This window comes from Genypterus blacodes, unplaced genomic scaffold (assembly GCF_046128005.1).
Source record: "Genypterus blacodes isolate CSIRO-AG114 ecotype Tasmania unplaced genomic scaffold, CSIRO-AGI_Gbla_v1 ptg000032l_1, whole genome shotgun sequence".
Lineage (NCBI taxonomy): Eukaryota > Metazoa > Chordata > Actinopteri > Ophidiiformes > Ophidiidae > Genypterus > Genypterus blacodes.
Genome location: NW_027466845.1, coordinates 2,892,366 through 2,911,016, shown reverse-complemented (window position 1 = coordinate 2,911,016; position 18,651 = coordinate 2,892,366). Strand labels below are relative to the sequence as shown.

Genomic DNA, 18,651 nt, shown 5'->3' with positions numbered 1-18,651 from the left:
CTTGTTTTGTTTTGGCAGTTTATTGATTAAAAGCCAGAGAGAATGTCATCATTGCATGAAATTATTCATTTTTAATCAAATGCTGGTCTTGTCTGGATATTGAAATTGTTAAAAATGAAAAACTTTTGTTTTGCATGTATTTGCCACTTCAGTATATCACCAACCTCTGAGGCCTAATACCTGCACAGGAGCATTAATGGACTTGTAGATAAGGGCATTACTCTCAATATAATCATATTAGTTGGCTTCCTTTGCATAGATGACCATGTAGGGTCACCTCTGTGCCTCACAGACTGATCAATGACCTGTACACAAAATGCGATTAACTATTCCATCTCTGCGTACATCGAGACCTATATGAAGAGAGTAGATCATTAGGAGATAATAATGATGTACATGCAGAGTGTGTGTGCATGTGCTTGGTTGGTTTAAAGTCTCTGTTATCCCATCACAGAGATTGTTCAATACAGGTTCCTCCTGTGTTTTGAACAGCTTATTCCCTATTATCTGAGACAAGCTGGTTATGCTATAGTCACTGGCATGATTTCTACATAAATCTGGCTTTATAGTGACAAGCAACTCTTGTGTCCTCTTTGTAACAGTTTTACTTGGCATCGGAGATGTCTCTCAAAAGTTCAAAAGCCTCAAAAGTTCAAAGGTCTTTGAGGTATCTGCGAAGAAACAGAATGAGGAATAATTCTTCACATGGAAGTAGGAAACGGGGAATAGACCTGAAATAGTTTGATCGATCATCTTTATTGTGTATTTCTGTATTATCTGATGAGTGCGGGAACACAAGTGAAAAGGTAGTTTGTTTTTCATGTTTGGAAACCAGTGAAACATTGGCCAGTGTTGTTTCTAAAAGACCAACAACAATATAGCTGCAAAAAGAACTAACAATAAAGAACACATCGGTCAATAAAAATAAAAATAAAAATAGAAGAAATACACTGCGGTTTGCCCCGCGCTGAGTCACGTGACCGGAACTGTGCTTCAGGTGTGGATGAACACCTGGAAGTCAACAAAACCCGTATTTCTCGAAAAATATGAGGTATAAGGAAAATGTAACGAGTATGTCAAGAGTGTTTTGACAATATGTATGTTTAAGTCACGCTTTGTGGCCAAACAAAGTGCCCTGACTGTGATTGATTACACTGATTGATTGATTAGACTTTATTCGCGGTTTAAGATCAGCGACGCTCCTCTGTCCACTTAGCCCGCCCACAGCTCACTGCTCCCCGGGCAGCAGCAGCGGCAGCGCGGGTCACCCGGACCTTCGGCGGGTCCTCCAGTCCACCAGTCCACCTGCTCGGAGCTCCAGCACGCAAGCGTGGACCCGCAGGCAGGGGGCGGCAACATGGCGGAGACCGAGACCGAGCCGCGCGCACACACACACACGCGCTCCTAGCTTTGTGTACACAGCCGCTAAGTCAGACCGCTCAGTCTGCCGGCTCACAGCGACAACACGCCGGGCTCACTTAGTGGAACTCCCGGGAGTGGAGCGGAACTGGAAGAGAGCGAGAGGTCTCTTGTTTTTGTTGAGTTTTTCCTCCGCTAATCTTCTTTTCTCCTCCTTTCGCTTCTTCTTGATGCTCCAGAGCGGCGGTTAAACACGCACCAGGAGGCAGGGGGGCACGACGGGCTACTCGGACACCCGCTCCCCTTCCATTTGAGGGTAAATGACGAGCGTGAAGCCGGCGACAATGCCGGGCTCGGTGTCGCTCTCGGACCGACAACCGCCTCCAGGTCACCGGCAGTACGGGGCCGCGGGCTCCGCTGCCGCCGGGGAGATGATGATGATGATGTCCGGCTCAGGTTCAGTGGTCCTCCCGGCTGGGATTATCAATCCATCGGTGCCAATTCGGAATATCCAAATGAAATTCGCCGTTCTGGTCGGACTGATCCAGGTCGGAGAGGTTAGCAACCGGGATATTGTGGAGACGGTGCTGAATTTGGTAAGTAGACGTTTTATTATGATTGATGTGATGACCTAATCTGATTCATGAATGTGTTGTGTATCCTTGCATGGCAGCTGGTGGTCAAATAAGCAATTAAATGTAATCATATACAGTATATATGACCCACTTTATATTAGAGGAGGTAACGGTAAACATGAAACTCTCTTTCTTCCTCTGTCTCTCTCTCTCCCTCTCTTCCTCCGTCACTCTCTCTCTCTCATACACACACACACACACAAACACACCAGGGAGGTTGCAGGGTTGAGGAGCACAAATCAATAATTCTCAAGTTTAACAAAGTCCCAACTTCCTTGCATATTGCCTAATCAAGCCTTGTATGCTTCCTGTCCATCATCTTATGTAAATGAAAAGATATTGGATCACAATAGAAGAAGATGTTGTTAAGTGCTGAGCTCTACCTGTTGAGATCAAATCGTGATGTGGTTTACTTCATACTCATACACACCCTGCTGCTACACATTCATTTAAGTGTCAAATGTAATTTAAACTTTAAGAACATCTTCAGACTGGCAGCCGGCTGCGTGCAGAGCGGAGAACAGGTGCATGCAGCAGCTCACCTCGCTGGTACTCACTCATAAGTTGGTTGCTGCAGCCCCTGAGCTCCAGCGTGAAGATGATGTGTAGTCTTGGTAAACACTTCACGCTCTTTAATGAAGTGTTATGTGGAGATAGGACGCTCATCACAGTCCTCGTATGAAGTATCTGTTGACCCAGGCGGCCTGTTTTTCTTGTCTACGCAGCCAATAATAGAGCAAAGTAGGAAGAGAGTGTGTGGGTGTAATGCCTGACAGCACACGGTGGTGGTTGGGGATTTGAGCCCTTACTGTACATGCTGTTATCATGGTTTGAGGCTCCGTCTGTAAAGGATATAAGCTGAAACATAGATCTCATCTCCTCTTTTTAACTTTGTGTGACGGGTCATGAAGTCCAGCCTAACCTAACCAGGTGAAAGGTGCTGCAGACCATCGTGTCTTCAGTCATCTGCAGGAACTAACACCGCAGCGCCTGTTTGCAGTGTTTGACTTCACCTTGTTTGTGCACTAGTGATTAATTTGCGACCTGCTCTGGCACAACAGAGGGGCACTTTGTGGAGTGGGACAAATTGTAGCCTTCGGCGTGTTCAGACATGAGAGCGGCGCTGCACCAGGCTGAGTCTCTGACACCTTGGTTCTGACATGTTGCACTGCTGTTTTCACAGGAAGTGCTGCGCAAGTCACACGCTTATTTCCAACAATGATCGTGTAAACAACAGAGTCTTCATCTTTATATGCACCAGCATCTAATTTAAGTTTGTTTAGTAGAGTTTACCTACAGACATACAGATCTGCAGCACATTATTTGCCATCATTGCTTTAATATCTCTGCATTTTAATGTTCAACGTTAAGTCAACCTAAAATTAGAGCTGTCATGTGTAACCATATGTAACCACGCAGTATGCTAAGCGATGTAGATGTCCCTCTCCCTGGCCCTGCTCCCCAGCTCCTCCTGGGGGATCCCAATAAGGGAGAATATACGTTAACATTTACATTTAGTCATTGGCAGACGCTTATATCTAAAGCTGTGTGCATATGGGATTAACATACCACACATTCACGGATCTATACGGCAGAGAACAACAAGAGCGAGCACCAGGATGCTCAGCTCCAGTGGAACAGGAGAGAGAGAGAGAGAGAGAGAGAGAGAGAGAGAGAGAGAGAGAGAGAGAGAGAGAGAGAGAGAGAGAGAGAGAGAGAGAGAGAGAGAGAGAGAGAGAGAGAGAGAGAGAGAGAGAGAGAGAGAGAGAGAGAGAGAGAGAGAGAGAGAGAGAGAGAGAGAGAGAGAGAGAGAGAGAGAGAGAGAGAGAGAGAGAGAGAGGCATGCAGATGATGCATGCATGCATCCTTACACACATTTTTAAAGCCAGAGAGGGATGCATGCACTGTATTCACACACAATTCGTTACGATGGGCTGACATATCCTGGACACTTTACACAATACAAATGCGTTTGAGTGAAAGCTTTAATTGCCAGAGGTTGTTAGTGCATCGTTGTGCGTTCGGCGCCAATCTAAGCCCACTCGACTTGTTTGTTTCACCTGAGTTATGTGCATACAAATGAGGCCCCATATAATGCAGCAATCTTGGGAGCAGATGACACGGTAATTGTTTGTTTTTCTATCCGCCACTTTGTCAAAATTACAGTGGGAAAATGTGCATGAAAGTCGAGAGGAGGGCTGAAGGGAGCAATCGTACGGCGCGCAGAACATCCCGTGATTACAGGCACGTTTTTAAAGCCGAGGTTCCATCTTGTTTGAGGGTCTAGAGATCTTTGAAGGATCCTTGACGGAATCTCATGGGGTCCAATTTGCGACGTAATGAAATAATGATGTTTTCCCCGCTCTCTGAGGAGAAACGGGGAAAATGGCCGTTTGATGATCCCGGGTTTTAACATCTCACGAGAAACTTTGATGAATTGTTGTTTGAGGGTCTTGGTCTCGGTATCTATCACACACAAGCGGCTCAATCTGTGATAAACACCTTTTGCTTGATGTTTTTTCTCTGCTGTTATTTGGCTGCAGGTCTTGTTGAGCAGCATATTGGATCTCACACGAGCTGCTGAGCTGTCGTACACAAGATGTTATGGATAAACAACACATCAGGCTTTACCCTGGATTTATCAAACTGGATTTTAAAGGACCATGACGCCCCGAAAAAGGAGTAAATCCCAGTGTGCTGTGTAATGGAGGTCCTCCTCTGCCAGCACTTCGTTACACATTTACTTATTTATTCATTAACAATCTTAAATCTCAAAATTCAGCCTGAACATCCACAGAATAAAAGTAAAAACTGTTTAAAATTGCACACAAGACACCAATACACTGAGCTTTATATGATAGGATTACACACAGTGTATTCTACTACTTTTCCTTGTGAAATTAGTCTAATTTAGTGCCCGATAATACTTTAATGTGACATTGACAGTTTTGACAATAACGTAGCTGAAGCATCTTGGCAAATTGGTAGCTGATAATTAGGACTTTTCTCTTAATTGTGACCAAGTAGCCATCAAATTGCAGGGATTAGCCGCTGCACTTATCTTACAGCGCAGTTTACAGCAGTCGCGGCCTTTGTGTGAGCCGTTAACTGCCTCGCTGACGTCTCCAAAACAACAGAAGTGGATATTTTCGCTTTGCCATTCGCGACACCGTGGCACTAATTAACCAGAGAGCAGCTTTCTGACAGAGGAAAAATCGTCCAACACTCCAATAGCTCCACTACTCAAGTCAAGCGCAGCCTAATTGATGACGAGCCTTGGCGGGAAGGTGTGAAAAGCCGACACGACGAGGCACGTTCAGTTCTAACAACTCACAGACACGGAAAAAACACAATGATAGAATGGTGAATTATTAACAAAAGAATAAAAAGGGAGTAGAGCTTATGTGTCAATGCCATCGTTTCCCCTCTCGGTTCCTATTAAAGCTCTGGCAGCCGCATTTTGAATGAGCTGCAGTTGTTTCATGGCCTTTTTGTGAAGACTAGACAGGAGATCATGGCAGCACTCTACACGTTTTCCTCTGCGCCACTTTCGATGAACCTAAAGATTAACCTTGCTACTCTTCCTACCTGCGTCGGTACTTGAACATACAGTATATCATATCCGGGTCCATACTGAGGCGCTTTAAAGGGGAAGCGGACAGATTCCTAGTGTTTTTACGCCTTTAGCTGCCTTGTTAAGTATACGGTCCTCACTTACTGCCGAATCAATTATTTTCATTAGCTTAATGGTGTTCCACATGCTACTGCAATTAGCCTCGTGTGAGACGGAATTACGCGTGTTGAACTCTGATCGGCGACGGCGGGGTTTTGCCTGCATGCAGTTAAAGCATCCAACGGTGGATTCCGTGGAACGTTTTTCTCACAGGAGCGCGGAAATTTGTTTGCGGGAGAGAGTAATTGAGTATCGCAAATATCCAGATGCTGTAATTTTGTGCTACCATCCCTTATCAGTGCTAATTAAAGGGCGGTGTCATTAATCGTTCCGGTATAAGCAGCCTGAAATGAAAGCCGTAATTAAGATAATGTGTTATGTGCAGTTGTGCCTTCCAGGTTGATATAATTCCACGCAAATTAAATAGAGTAACAAAGGAGACGGACCCTCTTTACTTCAAACATTATCCAACTTGTATCTTTGGACTCGGCGTTATTCACTGCGTTTTAGAGGCTGTGTGTATGCGGCGGTGCACAGTGTCGGAGCAGGCCCGGCCTCAGACACACTGATAATCACTTACCCGCTGATTATTCTATATGCTAATATAGTTTTTTAAATTTTTCATACATGGAGATTTGTAGAGTCATACATAATTCAGGACCCTTGGTACAGTCCAACAAAACGAAGCCCGTATGTTTTGCAACAGCACTCTTGACAAAGTGAGAAATGATTTTTGCCAGTTGGCATACTGAGACACGCAGGTTTTGCTCATTCCTCACATGCAACATTATTAACTAGAGTCAGGAAATACGAGTTCATTTTTTTTTTTTTTAGGGGCTATAAATGTATCATCTCAAACTTTTATAGCCCTATTTTCTATTTTCCGTGGTTTGTCCCAGTAACACGTTTGTTGTCGGCTGTATATCATGAAGGGTGTGGTCTATTGTAACCAAACTTGAAGCACATTTGCACTCTTTTTGTCGACCTGATGTTCCACAACAACAACAGTGAAACTTTGTAAATAACTGCTGAACCTGCTACCAAACACTTGCAAAAACATTTCTAGTTACAAGTTCATCTGACACGAGACCTGTGGCCGAGTGGACTCTGTTCATCTCGATAAACTTCTTGACACTGCTGCTCTCCACCTACGCGGCAAAAACTTGTTGCCCTGCTCGCTTTCCAATCCAAGTCACTCGTGGCCCCTCCACAAAAACGTCTGACAGACGATGTTTCCTCGTAATTTATGTCAATCATGGGATGCACTCGCCGAGTTGCGGAAGAATCTCTGAAACGTGTGGGCGTGCAGGCGAGGGGAGCCGCCAGGGATGCAAGAGCGCTTTCAAATTCTCTTGACAGCCTTTGAGACCTGAATATTATAGATATGTGTAAGTGTGTATGTTTTGGTCAGTAGCCAATGATGTGTAGACCTTTGCTAAATTCCCAAATATCAAGTTTTGGTCATTATTATTATTATTTCACTCTGCAAAGGCTTTCCTGTGTTTCTCTTCAAATATCACAGCGCTCCACAGCACCATTACAAGCACACGTTCTGTATAAATGATTTAGTTTGGGTTTGTTCCTTGAAGGCACGTTCCCAAAGTTCTGCTAAAAAAACACCATCAGCAAAGTCATTTCTCACTCCGACAATCCTCACTTGGGAACGAGACAAAGCAAACAAATATTAAAGATAAATAAATATGGCTTCAGGTTGGCAATATCCTCCACGCGTGATCACATCCCGTCTGCCTCCATCTCTACTGTGATGTCGTTAATATACCCGTCGTGCTAACGCTGAACCCGCTATACGTTTCTATACGAAGAGACAAGGGAATCACCTTGCCAGCGTTCATTAAGAATGGCAATTTTCACCTTCATGGGTTCTTTGCTAAAGCCTTTTATATTTTCCATTCTGAAGCGTGTGCACAGCAGGGGGGCTGCTGCACGTGTAAATTGTGCCTTGTGGTCTGTAAGCCATCCAATTTCTGCTTACAGCCCCTCTGTCTGATTTGCCCGATGATTATCAGCCTGGGGTTTGAGGCAAAATTGAAATTCCGAATCTGTGCGCGTGTGTGTGTGTGTGTGTGTGTGTGTGTGTGTGTGTGTGTGTGTGTGTGTGTGTGTGTGTGTGTGTGTGTGTGTGTGTGTGTGTGTGTGTGTGTGTGTGTGTGTGTGTGTGTGTGTGTGTGTGTGTGTGTGTGTGTGTGTGTGTGTGTGTGTGTGTGTGTGTGTGTTTTCTTTAAAAGTCATTTACTTGATCTGTTGTTTGTTTCGGGCTGCACATTGATAGAAGTGTCCTTGATGGAACACAATGCAGCTTTTTTCATTTAATTTTTATGGAGGACGTCTTTGAACTTACTTTTTAAACCAAACGCAACCTTTTAAGTTGAAAGTAGAAGAAGCCGCAATATTTGTTTAATCTGTTGTTGATGTAGAAGGTCGTAGTCTCGGATTCAGAAGGTTCCTGGTTTGACTCTGGTTTTGGGTTCCTTCCCCTGGCATGTTGAAGTGTTCTCAAGCGAGACACTGAACACCAAACTGCTCCTGATGTGCCGGTTGGCGTCTTGCATGGCTCGCCCCTTCCATCAGTGAATGAGTGTGTGTGTTTGAACAGGTGAGTCTTTGGATGAAAGGGGTTTTGTTCTAACAGTGAGAGTGAGTTAAATTCTGGATTCCTCTGTCGGATCTGTTAAATGTTTTTGCTCGTTTTGCTCACAAAGGTGCCAAAATATGAAATCAAGCTTGTTCTGCCGCTGCATTATTCTGCTCCCCTGGGTAACGGCATCAGCCAACTGGAGATGGAAACGCCATCGACTGTGTGCACTTTGTAGCTTCATCGACGATAATAGCCAATGACTTAGGGAAATGATGAATGGCGTGGGTCAAAACCCAACGCGGAGTCCTTGAATCCATTCATTCCTTCCCTCCCTCCCCTTTGGCCTCGCTCTCCTCTCCCAGTGCTCGCCCCTCTTACTTGCTCATGCATCATTACCCTCTTCATCCTCATGGTAGACAGTGTGACTCAGCCGCTGCCTGCGTCGGTATCACGGAGAGTTCAGCAGTTGCCCTTTCCTCACTCCTTCGGTTCGACTATGTGGCTCTGAATGTTGTGCCTCTCAACGATGGCGTCTGATTTTGTCTTTCCGAGGGGTTTTTGACAGAGATTTGATGCGGCGCTTTAGAGCGAGGTGGCAGAGTGGCAAAGAGACAGGCAGTGAGGGAAGAAACTCTTGCACAAGTCCAATGCAATAAACACTCACTTTTCAAAGCTTACCGCCTTCTCTTTCAGCTTGAACTGTGTCACAGAGATGCAGGTTCAACGTTTTTCGAGGCGGCGGCGGCGGTGATGTAATTAGACGGCCTGATATTGAAGCGACTTTCTGCCGCCCCGAATTTAATTACAGGAGGCGAGACGGGCTAATAGAACCAGCCGCAAAAACGGACCATAGAGATTTGAATCGACATTTCCCCGACACAGTGTCAATAAAAGCTGAACATTAAGCTGGGAATGAACCGATTTCGCAATGGCTTCAATATTACCGATATTACCGGTTAGCACAGAGGCCGCCAGCTGCGCAGGGTAATGTGGGAAAGATTAACCTGGAGTTAAGCCGCCTGAAATGGGGAGAAATTACAACGTGACAATTCCTACTTCAGATTCTACCGCAACATCTTCAATGACGTCATCCTTTTCTCTTCTACTTGGTGTTGAACAGTGCAGACAGACGGCACCGGCAAATGTTTCCTCCTGTTCTCCTTCCGCCAGGTTTGTTTGTTTGAGAGGCTGCGGTGTGGAAACAATAATATTTTATATCATTTGTAAGTAAGTCAGGGGTCTCACGTCTGGTACGATTTGCAAAAAAGTCACATAGATGCTTTATTGCCAGACTTTATATTGACTATATTGGATTCTGCCTGATAAAGTAGCATCACTCCAGAGCGACAACACGCCAAAGCCTCTGCTCTGGCAGTCTGATCGTAGCCACGGGCTGTGAAGCTGACTACTCACACACACACTCCACGGCGTTATTTAGCAGTGGGCAGTTATTCAACCATTGTTAGCCAGACCTCTTTTACATCCAAGAGTGGAGTGTACTGGATCATCATCATCATCATCATCTGCAGTAACAGCGTGAACGCTCTGGCTCCTCCTGGGTGTAGCCGGCACTGGCAGTCAACCAAATCCCAGCCTGGGTGTTAACGTGCTGCCTTTCCCCCCCACAGGAGACACACACACACACACACACACACACACACACACACACACACACACACACACACACACACACACACACACACACACACACACACACACACACACACACACACACACACACACACACACACACACACACGACCTGCTCATTTCTATGGAGATGAGCTGCATCTCGTATCGGGCAAACATGCAAAGTCATATTGCGGGCTGCGGCAGGGTGACGGCTAGTTAATGTAGCGATGTTGAGATGGCCGCGTAAGGAGAGATCAGTGCCGAGATGGTGGAAACAACAAAGCCTCTGGGCCCCCCTGGCGATTATTATGGGATGGAGCTGTGCTTCGGAGGCGGAAATGTCTACTTGCTGAGTATCTTAACGTAAAATAAGGAATGATTGCGCAACAGTCTTTAGAGATGAAAGCAAGGCAGTCGTGCTTGAGTGACACTTAAATAAATCCAAAGGCAGCAGCGAGTATAATTGAATGTCAGCGTGCGTGTGTGACTTGAATTGTCTCTGTGTGAAATCCTAAAGCCTGAGACATGGATTTAGTACATCAGCGGCGAGTGTATTTGCTTTTATTGGCAGCAGTTACCTCGCCGTTTCTGACTTTCTTTTATGGTAGGAACGGTCATTTACCCAGGCTTCTAACCTTTTGCGTAACCAGGATGTGACTGAAACACGGCCGACTGAGCGAATAAAATGGAGAGAATGGGGGGAAGAAAAAAAAACGGTAATGGGAAAAAAAGGAAACTTGTTTGGAGGAAATGAGCGCGGCGGAGCGTGCCTGAATCGCGAGTAATAAGCATAATGGCTAATTTAACAAGCACAGGCTCAACCACTCCACTCAGAGCTTAATTATAACAGCCCCTAATTTCAAGGAGTCTATAATTATCAGCTATTAGACATGTTCACCTCCAAAAAAAGAGATAATATCGTCTTTCTCATGTTTGTATTCTCTCCTTTCCCTTATCTCCTACACGTTCACCTTACACCTTCTTGAATTTGACCTCTGAACTCAACTTGCGTCACTCTCACGTCGCTGACTTACGAGAAGCATCCATCAACCGATACATTACGTTATACTGTCGTATATCTTAACGCCTTCTTCCCAGCCACTCTCTCTCTCCCTCCCTCTCTCTCCCCCACCTCTTCAAAGCTCTGGCGGTGTCAGAACCTGTACATCAGAGAATAACCTACTTTATTGGCGCGGGATAAGGCAGCTGACATCCATATTACGGCAGGAGACGGATTTATAATTCTCCGCCGCGTGTGAGCCTCACGGCGGTTAATGACGTGTGCTTTGAATACAGATGCGCGTATTAAGCCAGGTAGCGCCGGTGGTTCTGTTTTGAATAGTTATGTTATTTTTTCATTTCCGCTTCATTCCCCCCCTCTGGCTTTGAAGTGCTACAGCGCCGCCGCCGCCTGCAATATGTCGCCGGTTGCACGTCTGAGTCCCGGGCGCTGTGCTGTGTTGTGCTGCTCATCCCTTGGCCGCCCCGTCCTTCTGTTTTTTCATCTCCCTCCTTCCCTCCCCTCGTGAAAAAGGCTTTTGCTTTTTGATAAAGGTTACTGTGTTCCATCTCTTGGATGTTTGTGTTTATCGCCCGGGACGTTTCCATTTCCCGCTGATATTGGAAGCATGAAGGACTCCGTAAGAGCAACATCAGGCTGACTTAATGTAGCTGAAGTAAGGGAGAAATAATGGAGGGCTTACTGAGAGTTGGGGGGGGGGTTTGGATTACAATTAATACTCAGGGATCAGCGTAATGAAAAATAAAAAGACACCATCCATTTTTATGGTTCATTATCCTCCCTGCCACATTCTAATGGGATCCCTCAGAATTAGTCACTTGGATATCATTTTTTATTTATTTTTTTGCCGCGTCTGCTTGTATTTTCCATCCGACTCGATTCAGTAACTTTTTAAAAAAACAACAGCAACAACGTTCCGATGTTGATGTGCTCGTACCAGTTCAGCGTTTAGACACGTCCCTAATGAAACATCAGCGGTGCATAACTTCTGATTCAACTGCTGTTTAATCTCAGTTTGCCCGCAGCACAGAAGTGTTGCTCATACATATATTCATGATTATAATAATGGACAACTACCTGCGCTCTATTTCCCCACTTTAATTAAAGATAATGGAGACTCTATCTTGGCTCCTCTAATAGACGCTATCCATCCAGATTGTTTTCATTTTTTAGGACTCTGTTTGGTGATAAATCTCAAACTGTGGACCTAATAATGATCTGTGATGCACTGGGGATGGATTTTGGGAGTACCGTTATGAATCCTTGATTGATTTGAACGGAACGCTTCACTAAAAAGGATGTAAACTCTGTTAACCTGTAATAGATTTGGACTCTTTAAAGGACACTACAGTATTGATCATCCATTGGGCTCTCAGGCGTGGTCACGGCCACATTTCGCTCAGTCTGGACACTGACGCCCTGTTAGAAGCTTCATCCACACCAACCTGGAGAGAAAGGCCCGATTTTTGGGATTCCACATACTAGAAATCTCCAAAGCGTCTCTGGATATACCATCTCCATGGGGATCGTGTCTTAGGCAGGCTGTTCAAGTCCATCCTCTCTCCTCGGTTCCTGCTGATCATAATCCACTCATAAAATAACTAATAACTTTCAAGCTTGGGCTGTCACACTGTCTGCGCTTCTTTAACGGCTCCCCATTCACCGTAGAGTCGCAACTCACACTCAATCAACTGTATGGATGAGAGTGAGCGCCGGCGGCAGGGTGGCGGATTTTATAAATGAAGGCATCGCGAGGATTGAGATGCAAAAACCCGGCCCCCGTGCTTACGTATGTGGCAGCCAGATCAGGTGGCGAGCATTTACACCTTTCTAACAACCTGAGGTCTCATTATCGACCTAACGTATCTGTACAGCAGGTACTGATGTTGATGCGAGGGTGTAAATACCCTCCATGCTTGAAATTGGCTCCTTTTACAGATCTGCACCACGATCACGACTGAACTACGGCATTATATTTAGCCGTCACACCAGCATGTTAGCGTGATTATTCTTACCACTCCATCAAGCCCTGATAACATGTAATGCAGCATTGGGGGTGCGAAGCAGAGTGTGTACGGTGTCGTGCCCGAGATTACCCAATCCTGCCAAAAGCAAGGCTGCCGAAAGTGTGTGTGTATCAAGCTAATGCTATTAGTAGTGAGAGTTGGACTGCTATGAAAGGAACATCTGCCCGGAGAGCTTCACTGTTTGTGCCACAGTCTCAAGCAGAGAAGGATTACCGCTGTGGCATTTGCTTGAAGATGATGCAGCTCGGTATTGGCTGGCCTATATAGACACGTAGCAGGGAGAGCGTGTGAAACCCCCTCACTTGACTCGAGAATACAGAGTAAGAAAGCTGTAGAGACTCATGTTTCTGTGAAATAACACCCGCTTTGATTAATGCCTGAGTAGTTTGTCTGATATACTTTGGCTTTGGACGGAAACGGGAAAAATAAGTGTGTGTGTGTGTGTGGAGTGGTGACTTCAGTCATCTGTGTGTTAGTGAGGTTGGGACTTCAATCAGCTTATTTTCTGTGTGTTACCTGGGTCATATTTAATTTCTTTGCATGACGGTCGTGTGTCTTTTTTTCTGAGCTGCAGGCTTTTTATTTTTTATTTTTTACTTTATTTATCTGGTCGTAACGCTTCAGTCGTACCTGATGGTCCCGCTCACGCCTTCAAGCACTCACTCAATGCTCACAGAGGAAAAACAAATCTAATACATTTATGAAAACAGATGAGAGATAAAACAAATGAAACTATGAATAATATTACACAGAAGGTCTGGCTGCTTATTGGGCGCTTATTTGTATTCAAGTAACGACATTAAAACATCAAATATTTGATATACAGACAGAAGAAGGTAAAGAATTCAATACAGTACATCCAATACTTCCTTTTACATCTTTGGCAAATATAGCATTGGATTCATAATGAAGTGTGTGTGTCATGTGTTATCCTCTTTTTGTAATAGACATCATAGCCATGTTGATGCCACATAATGCAGTTTGATGCAGATTTGTGTCCAATGCATTGTTTCGGGCTGTGAAACTATGATTAAAAATGCAAAAAGGAGACTGGGAAAATCATCTCAAAGTTTGCTGAATTATTCATTCTGCTCCAGAACCGTCAGCGTTCCCACAGTCGATTCCCAAACAAGTTTAACAATCATTTTAATCAGTTAAACAGATGGCGTCTGGCAAAAGGCAAACAAAGCTGAACTTGAACTGAAACGAATGGAGAAACAAACCAGCAGCTCTGAATGAGAATGGATTGAAAATAACGTACATACACACACACACACACACACACACACACACACACACACACACACACACACACACACACACACACAGATACAAGTCTGAATGTGTGCTTCACTGTGCTTTCCTATCTCCATTCAAATGTATCGCATGTGTATGAATGTGCGGTATGTTCAAGGACATCGGGACAGATGAGAGGTGCAGATACTGAGTTTGTTTTTGGAGTGTTTTCCTTTCTCCCTTTAAGTACAACAAGGCACAGTAAAATAATAGTAAACATAATGTAGTGCTGCTGGTTTTCTACCCTGCCAGGTCTTAAATAGGCTTTAAGATGTATAAGATGTAATTATTGGACAAATGTATAAAGCAAGGATGTGTCGACTAGAATTTTTACAAGGAAGTTCTGTCGCATAACAAATAATAAATGCATAAGGCGACTGAACATCCTCATCGGTTAAAGCCAAATTACTGCTGTCTTTCATTAATAAATAGCAACGTTTTTAATCATATTCACCACTTGAATGTAATCACTTGAGAGATTTCTGAGACTCTTTGAGTGCAGCTCTTCTTTAATTTTTCCGTCACCTCCCCCGGCTGCAGTCACACACTCTCTATCCAAGGATTTGCCAGACGGGCAAAATTCAGCTCAATCAAGACCGATGGCGTCGCGATGGCTTGTGTCATACTTCTTAGATGAGGCCGTGCTGGATGTCTATGTGTGATAAATGATAATAATTGCTTTTCACTAAATGACAGATTAGTGGGATTAGATTCTGATGGCATAGGTATAAAAGTGCTATCAATATTGTTTTGGGTGAAATACGTCTGCATTCAGAACCTGTTTTTTGGAACTGGTATGAGATTTTGACAGTTTAGGGTTTTGTCACAGCTATGGGAGCTCTTGGAACCTCGCCGCCTGTTTTTGCAAAATTCCTCAGAGGGTTTTTACTCTAGTGGAACATCGCCAACACTCTCTGGTGCAGGATCACCATCGACCTTGGGGAAACCTGCTTCACAAGACAGTGGATGGAAGATGGGAAATTGGTGGGGGGTTTGTGTGTGTGTGTGTGTGTGTGTGTGTGTGTGTGTTTGGCGGTGGGTGGGTGGGGATGAGCTAAGGTGAAGCTCAGGCCAGCTCCGTCTCCACTGCAGGGCCACACGAGGACATTCCGCTGCTAAACCAGGCACTGTAGCAGACTGGCGCTTTACAATAACGCCACGCTCACAATGGAGGTATTAGCGGTGATTAAGATTGCCGCAGGTTTGACTCTAACAATAGGAACTGTTACCGTGGCGACCATCCTGCAGTGGTCATTGTTAATTTTTTTTTTCATACACTCCTGCAGCTCAGTTTCCATTAGTCACAGGCAGAGGAAGCTTTGCGTCAGACTCTAAACACTGTTCCACTGTTTTAACAAAGCCTTAGCAGTGTTTGGACTGCAATCCTTCCTGTGTAACCCCCCCTCCCCTTTCACAGGTAATCTCGTTTTAAATACTCGAAGGACACGAACGCGGCATTAGTCGTGATCTCCCAAAGTGTCTATCAACCGACGGCCCTTGAGTCGGCGCTGATCTGCTCCTTCTCTCTCCCTCTGCACTGGAGGCCGAGCCACTTGTCTGGGACATTTTTTATCCGCCCGAATTCTATTAAGAGCGTCGAACAAATTAGAGAGACACCACTTGCCCCAGAAATGCCTCCGAGACTAAAAACTGCATTTGCACTGTCAAGTCTTAACAAAGTTAGACATCAAACCTATCACAGTCCGAAACTTTATCAAACCCCCAGTGCCTCCATGTCACAACTCACTTAATCTCTTGTTAGCGTCCCGGGAAGCAGCTGTAGCGCCTCGAGCAAAGGCTTTGTGGTTGTGAGGTGCCTTCACGGTCAAACTGAGGTCAGAACCGGGAGAGAATTGTTCTGTGCCATTCGGATGCATTTCTGCTTTCAAGGCCGTTGCACTCTACAGCTGCTTGACGGGCCTTCTCTTACATTAGATCACTTCACTCCACACATGTTGCCTCCATTATCACCTGGTTTGTCCCATTAGCCTAGTGAGACCCTGCGTTCATATGTGAACATTCAATCTTTCCTTCACCTACATCTTACACATCATTGAACTTAACTTAAAACTGTTGTCCTCCTGTCTAGACATTGTTTGTTGTCTCAAAGTGCTACTAATACCACTTTGGGTCGCTAGAAAACATAGCAGACAGGAAGAAATGTGTTATACTCTTGTTGTTTTTATGTGAGGAAACTGAAAACAAAACCAAAATGTTCACCAAAACCAGAGGTCGGCTGGCCTAAGTGGTTTGACAGCTGGAAGAATGTGGTTGTGGAGGGCTGAGGAGAGATGCATTTGCCCTCTTTTCTTTCATTGTGAGAATACAGAAGACTCATCAAAGTTGGAGTTGTAGTGCTGGCTTCTCCTCAGCCTGCGTCCCTGCCGACTCATGCGCTGTCGGAGCAAATCGCATCAAAGTAAAAAAACATGGCTTTGTATCAAACGGACCATTGACCGGCTGTCTGCTTCACTGCCTCTGCACAAAATGGTAATGTTGTTTCTCTGGAGCCTGCACGCTGAGCTAATTCAATGTCTACAGAGGGGTATTACCAAATTGTGGTGTAAATACAGACGCTTGTCTATCAGTGTGCATGTGTCATATCAGTAGAATTGTGTTTTTGGCAGGTAACTGTTAGATCTACTGTGGCTTGGCTGGTGCATGGAGCATGTTTAAGTCTCCAACACCGTAGGCAAATACTCTCACAGAGCCTTGAAATCTGCTCCTTTGGCAAACTAGACTCTCGCAAAGCTCATTCTGGAGGAAAAGCAGAGATGAGATATCAGAATATTAGACACAGGCGCCATCTAAAAACCTGAATACTGAACCAAAAGTGACCTTATCGTCCACAGCATCGGTTCTTTCCCAGCAGGAAAGTAGGTATAGATTTTTACAGTCTGTAATATATTTAGAATGTAATGAAACAGAATGTCCGAAGGAGTTTTTCAGGCCAGAGTGTACATTGTTTTATTTTGTGGTTTTTATGGTATAGTGTGGCGCAGTGATAGTACTTAAGCTGATTGGGACTCTCGAGGGTGCATTCTGCTGAAGTGGATGTTTTAATTTAGCCGTTGTGTTCTATTCTATGCAAATTCGCACAATGAAATGTCTTCTTCATTACAGTAGTTGGAGAAACCCTGCTGCCCCGGCTGTCTTGTGATATTACCTGCGATGAGAAAAATGCAAACTATGCCTCAGCAAATCCATTGAATGTGATGTAACAATGCATACCTCTCATCCCCATAGCAACACTTTTTATTCCCACGTCTGTTTGTATTTTAATCGATTCTGTAGCCATTATCTGGATTGCAAGGGGAACTTTGTGTCAGAGGACAGCCTGCACCTCTCCATTGCCAGTGGTGATGTGCCAGATGATGATGAAAATGGAAAATATAGACACAGCGACTCCTCATTCCATTTCCATCCCGTCTCTCCGTATCCTGGAGCCAGCCGCTGTGCGATCCGGGCCGCAGCGCGGTTGATTAGCAATACTGCCGTGCTCGTCCCTGTCTCAGAGCCCAGGCGGGCCCCTATATGTACCAGGAAATTGAGAAAGAAAGTAGAAATTACCTGTTTCCTCGCGCAGCCTCGCGCAGAACAGTGAAACACTCAGTGTGACGATTGAGTAGCCAACACTATTGCAGTTATTTCTACCTAGCGATGAGTGGCAACAGTGGATTTTGTTTGCCCCGCTCGCTGCCACATCTGTCGGCGAAAGCAGCGTTCATTCATTCCTGCTGACAGCTGTCATTTCAGTCAGTGAGCAGGAATGAGTTCGCCGCGCTTTCAGCAGTCGAATGCGTTTCTCCGCCGGACCCGTGTTCCGCTACTGGGTTCTTGAGATTGAGTATGACCTGTTGTAACGGGGGTTATCTTCTGTTTGTCAGCCACAAAAGGATGCAGTAGCTGTGGTGGGAAAGCGGGAAAGAAATGGGCAGGAAGGGAAGAAACCATGTCCTGCTGCAGTCCAGCCATGGCTACGTTCATCAATATCATTAATCCATGTTCTTAAGAGCTAAAACTCTTTTCTTACTTGCAAACACCACAATCTCCACTGCCTACAGTGCCTTGTGCGTTTTAATGTGAGATTACTGGACTGACTCCTTGTTAATTCTAATTGAAAAAGATGTAATAGATCCACATGCTGGTTCTGTTCTATTTGGGTCTGTTTGTTCAGTGTGACCCCGCCGCCTTCGTGTTGTAATCTCTCCTCTGCCCTGTTGGCCTTTTGTCTCCAGCTACTTCAGTCGTAAATAAAGGATCGAAGCACCTGTCTTCATTCATTTTCCCTGAGGCGCTGAGCTACCGCAGGAGGTCCGATGATGAGTTTATTATTCAGTAGTGTTGTAGTTGGGGGGGTCAAGGGATTCGTTTTGCTTTTATCTAATTCATTGCTTTATCTGCCCATCACT

At 45.0% G+C, this 18,651-nt stretch overlaps 1 protein-coding gene across 2 annotated transcripts in view; it reads left to right on the top strand.

Annotated features, from left to right (window-relative positions):
- The first annotated feature begins 1,679 nt into the window (after positions 1–1,679).
- The window catches only part of nbeab (neurobeachin b), a 168,487-nt gene continuing 151,515 nt past the window's right edge, over positions 1,680–18,651 (top strand). The window contains exon 1 of one of the 2 annotated variants that reach the window (XM_076146145.1): positions 1,680–1,955. In XM_076146145.1, coding sequence (XP_076002260.1) covers positions 1,680–1,955 — 276 coding nt within the window. The remainder of the gene's footprint in view (positions 1,956–18,651) is intronic. The other variant, XM_076146144.1, reaches the window with a different exon arrangement.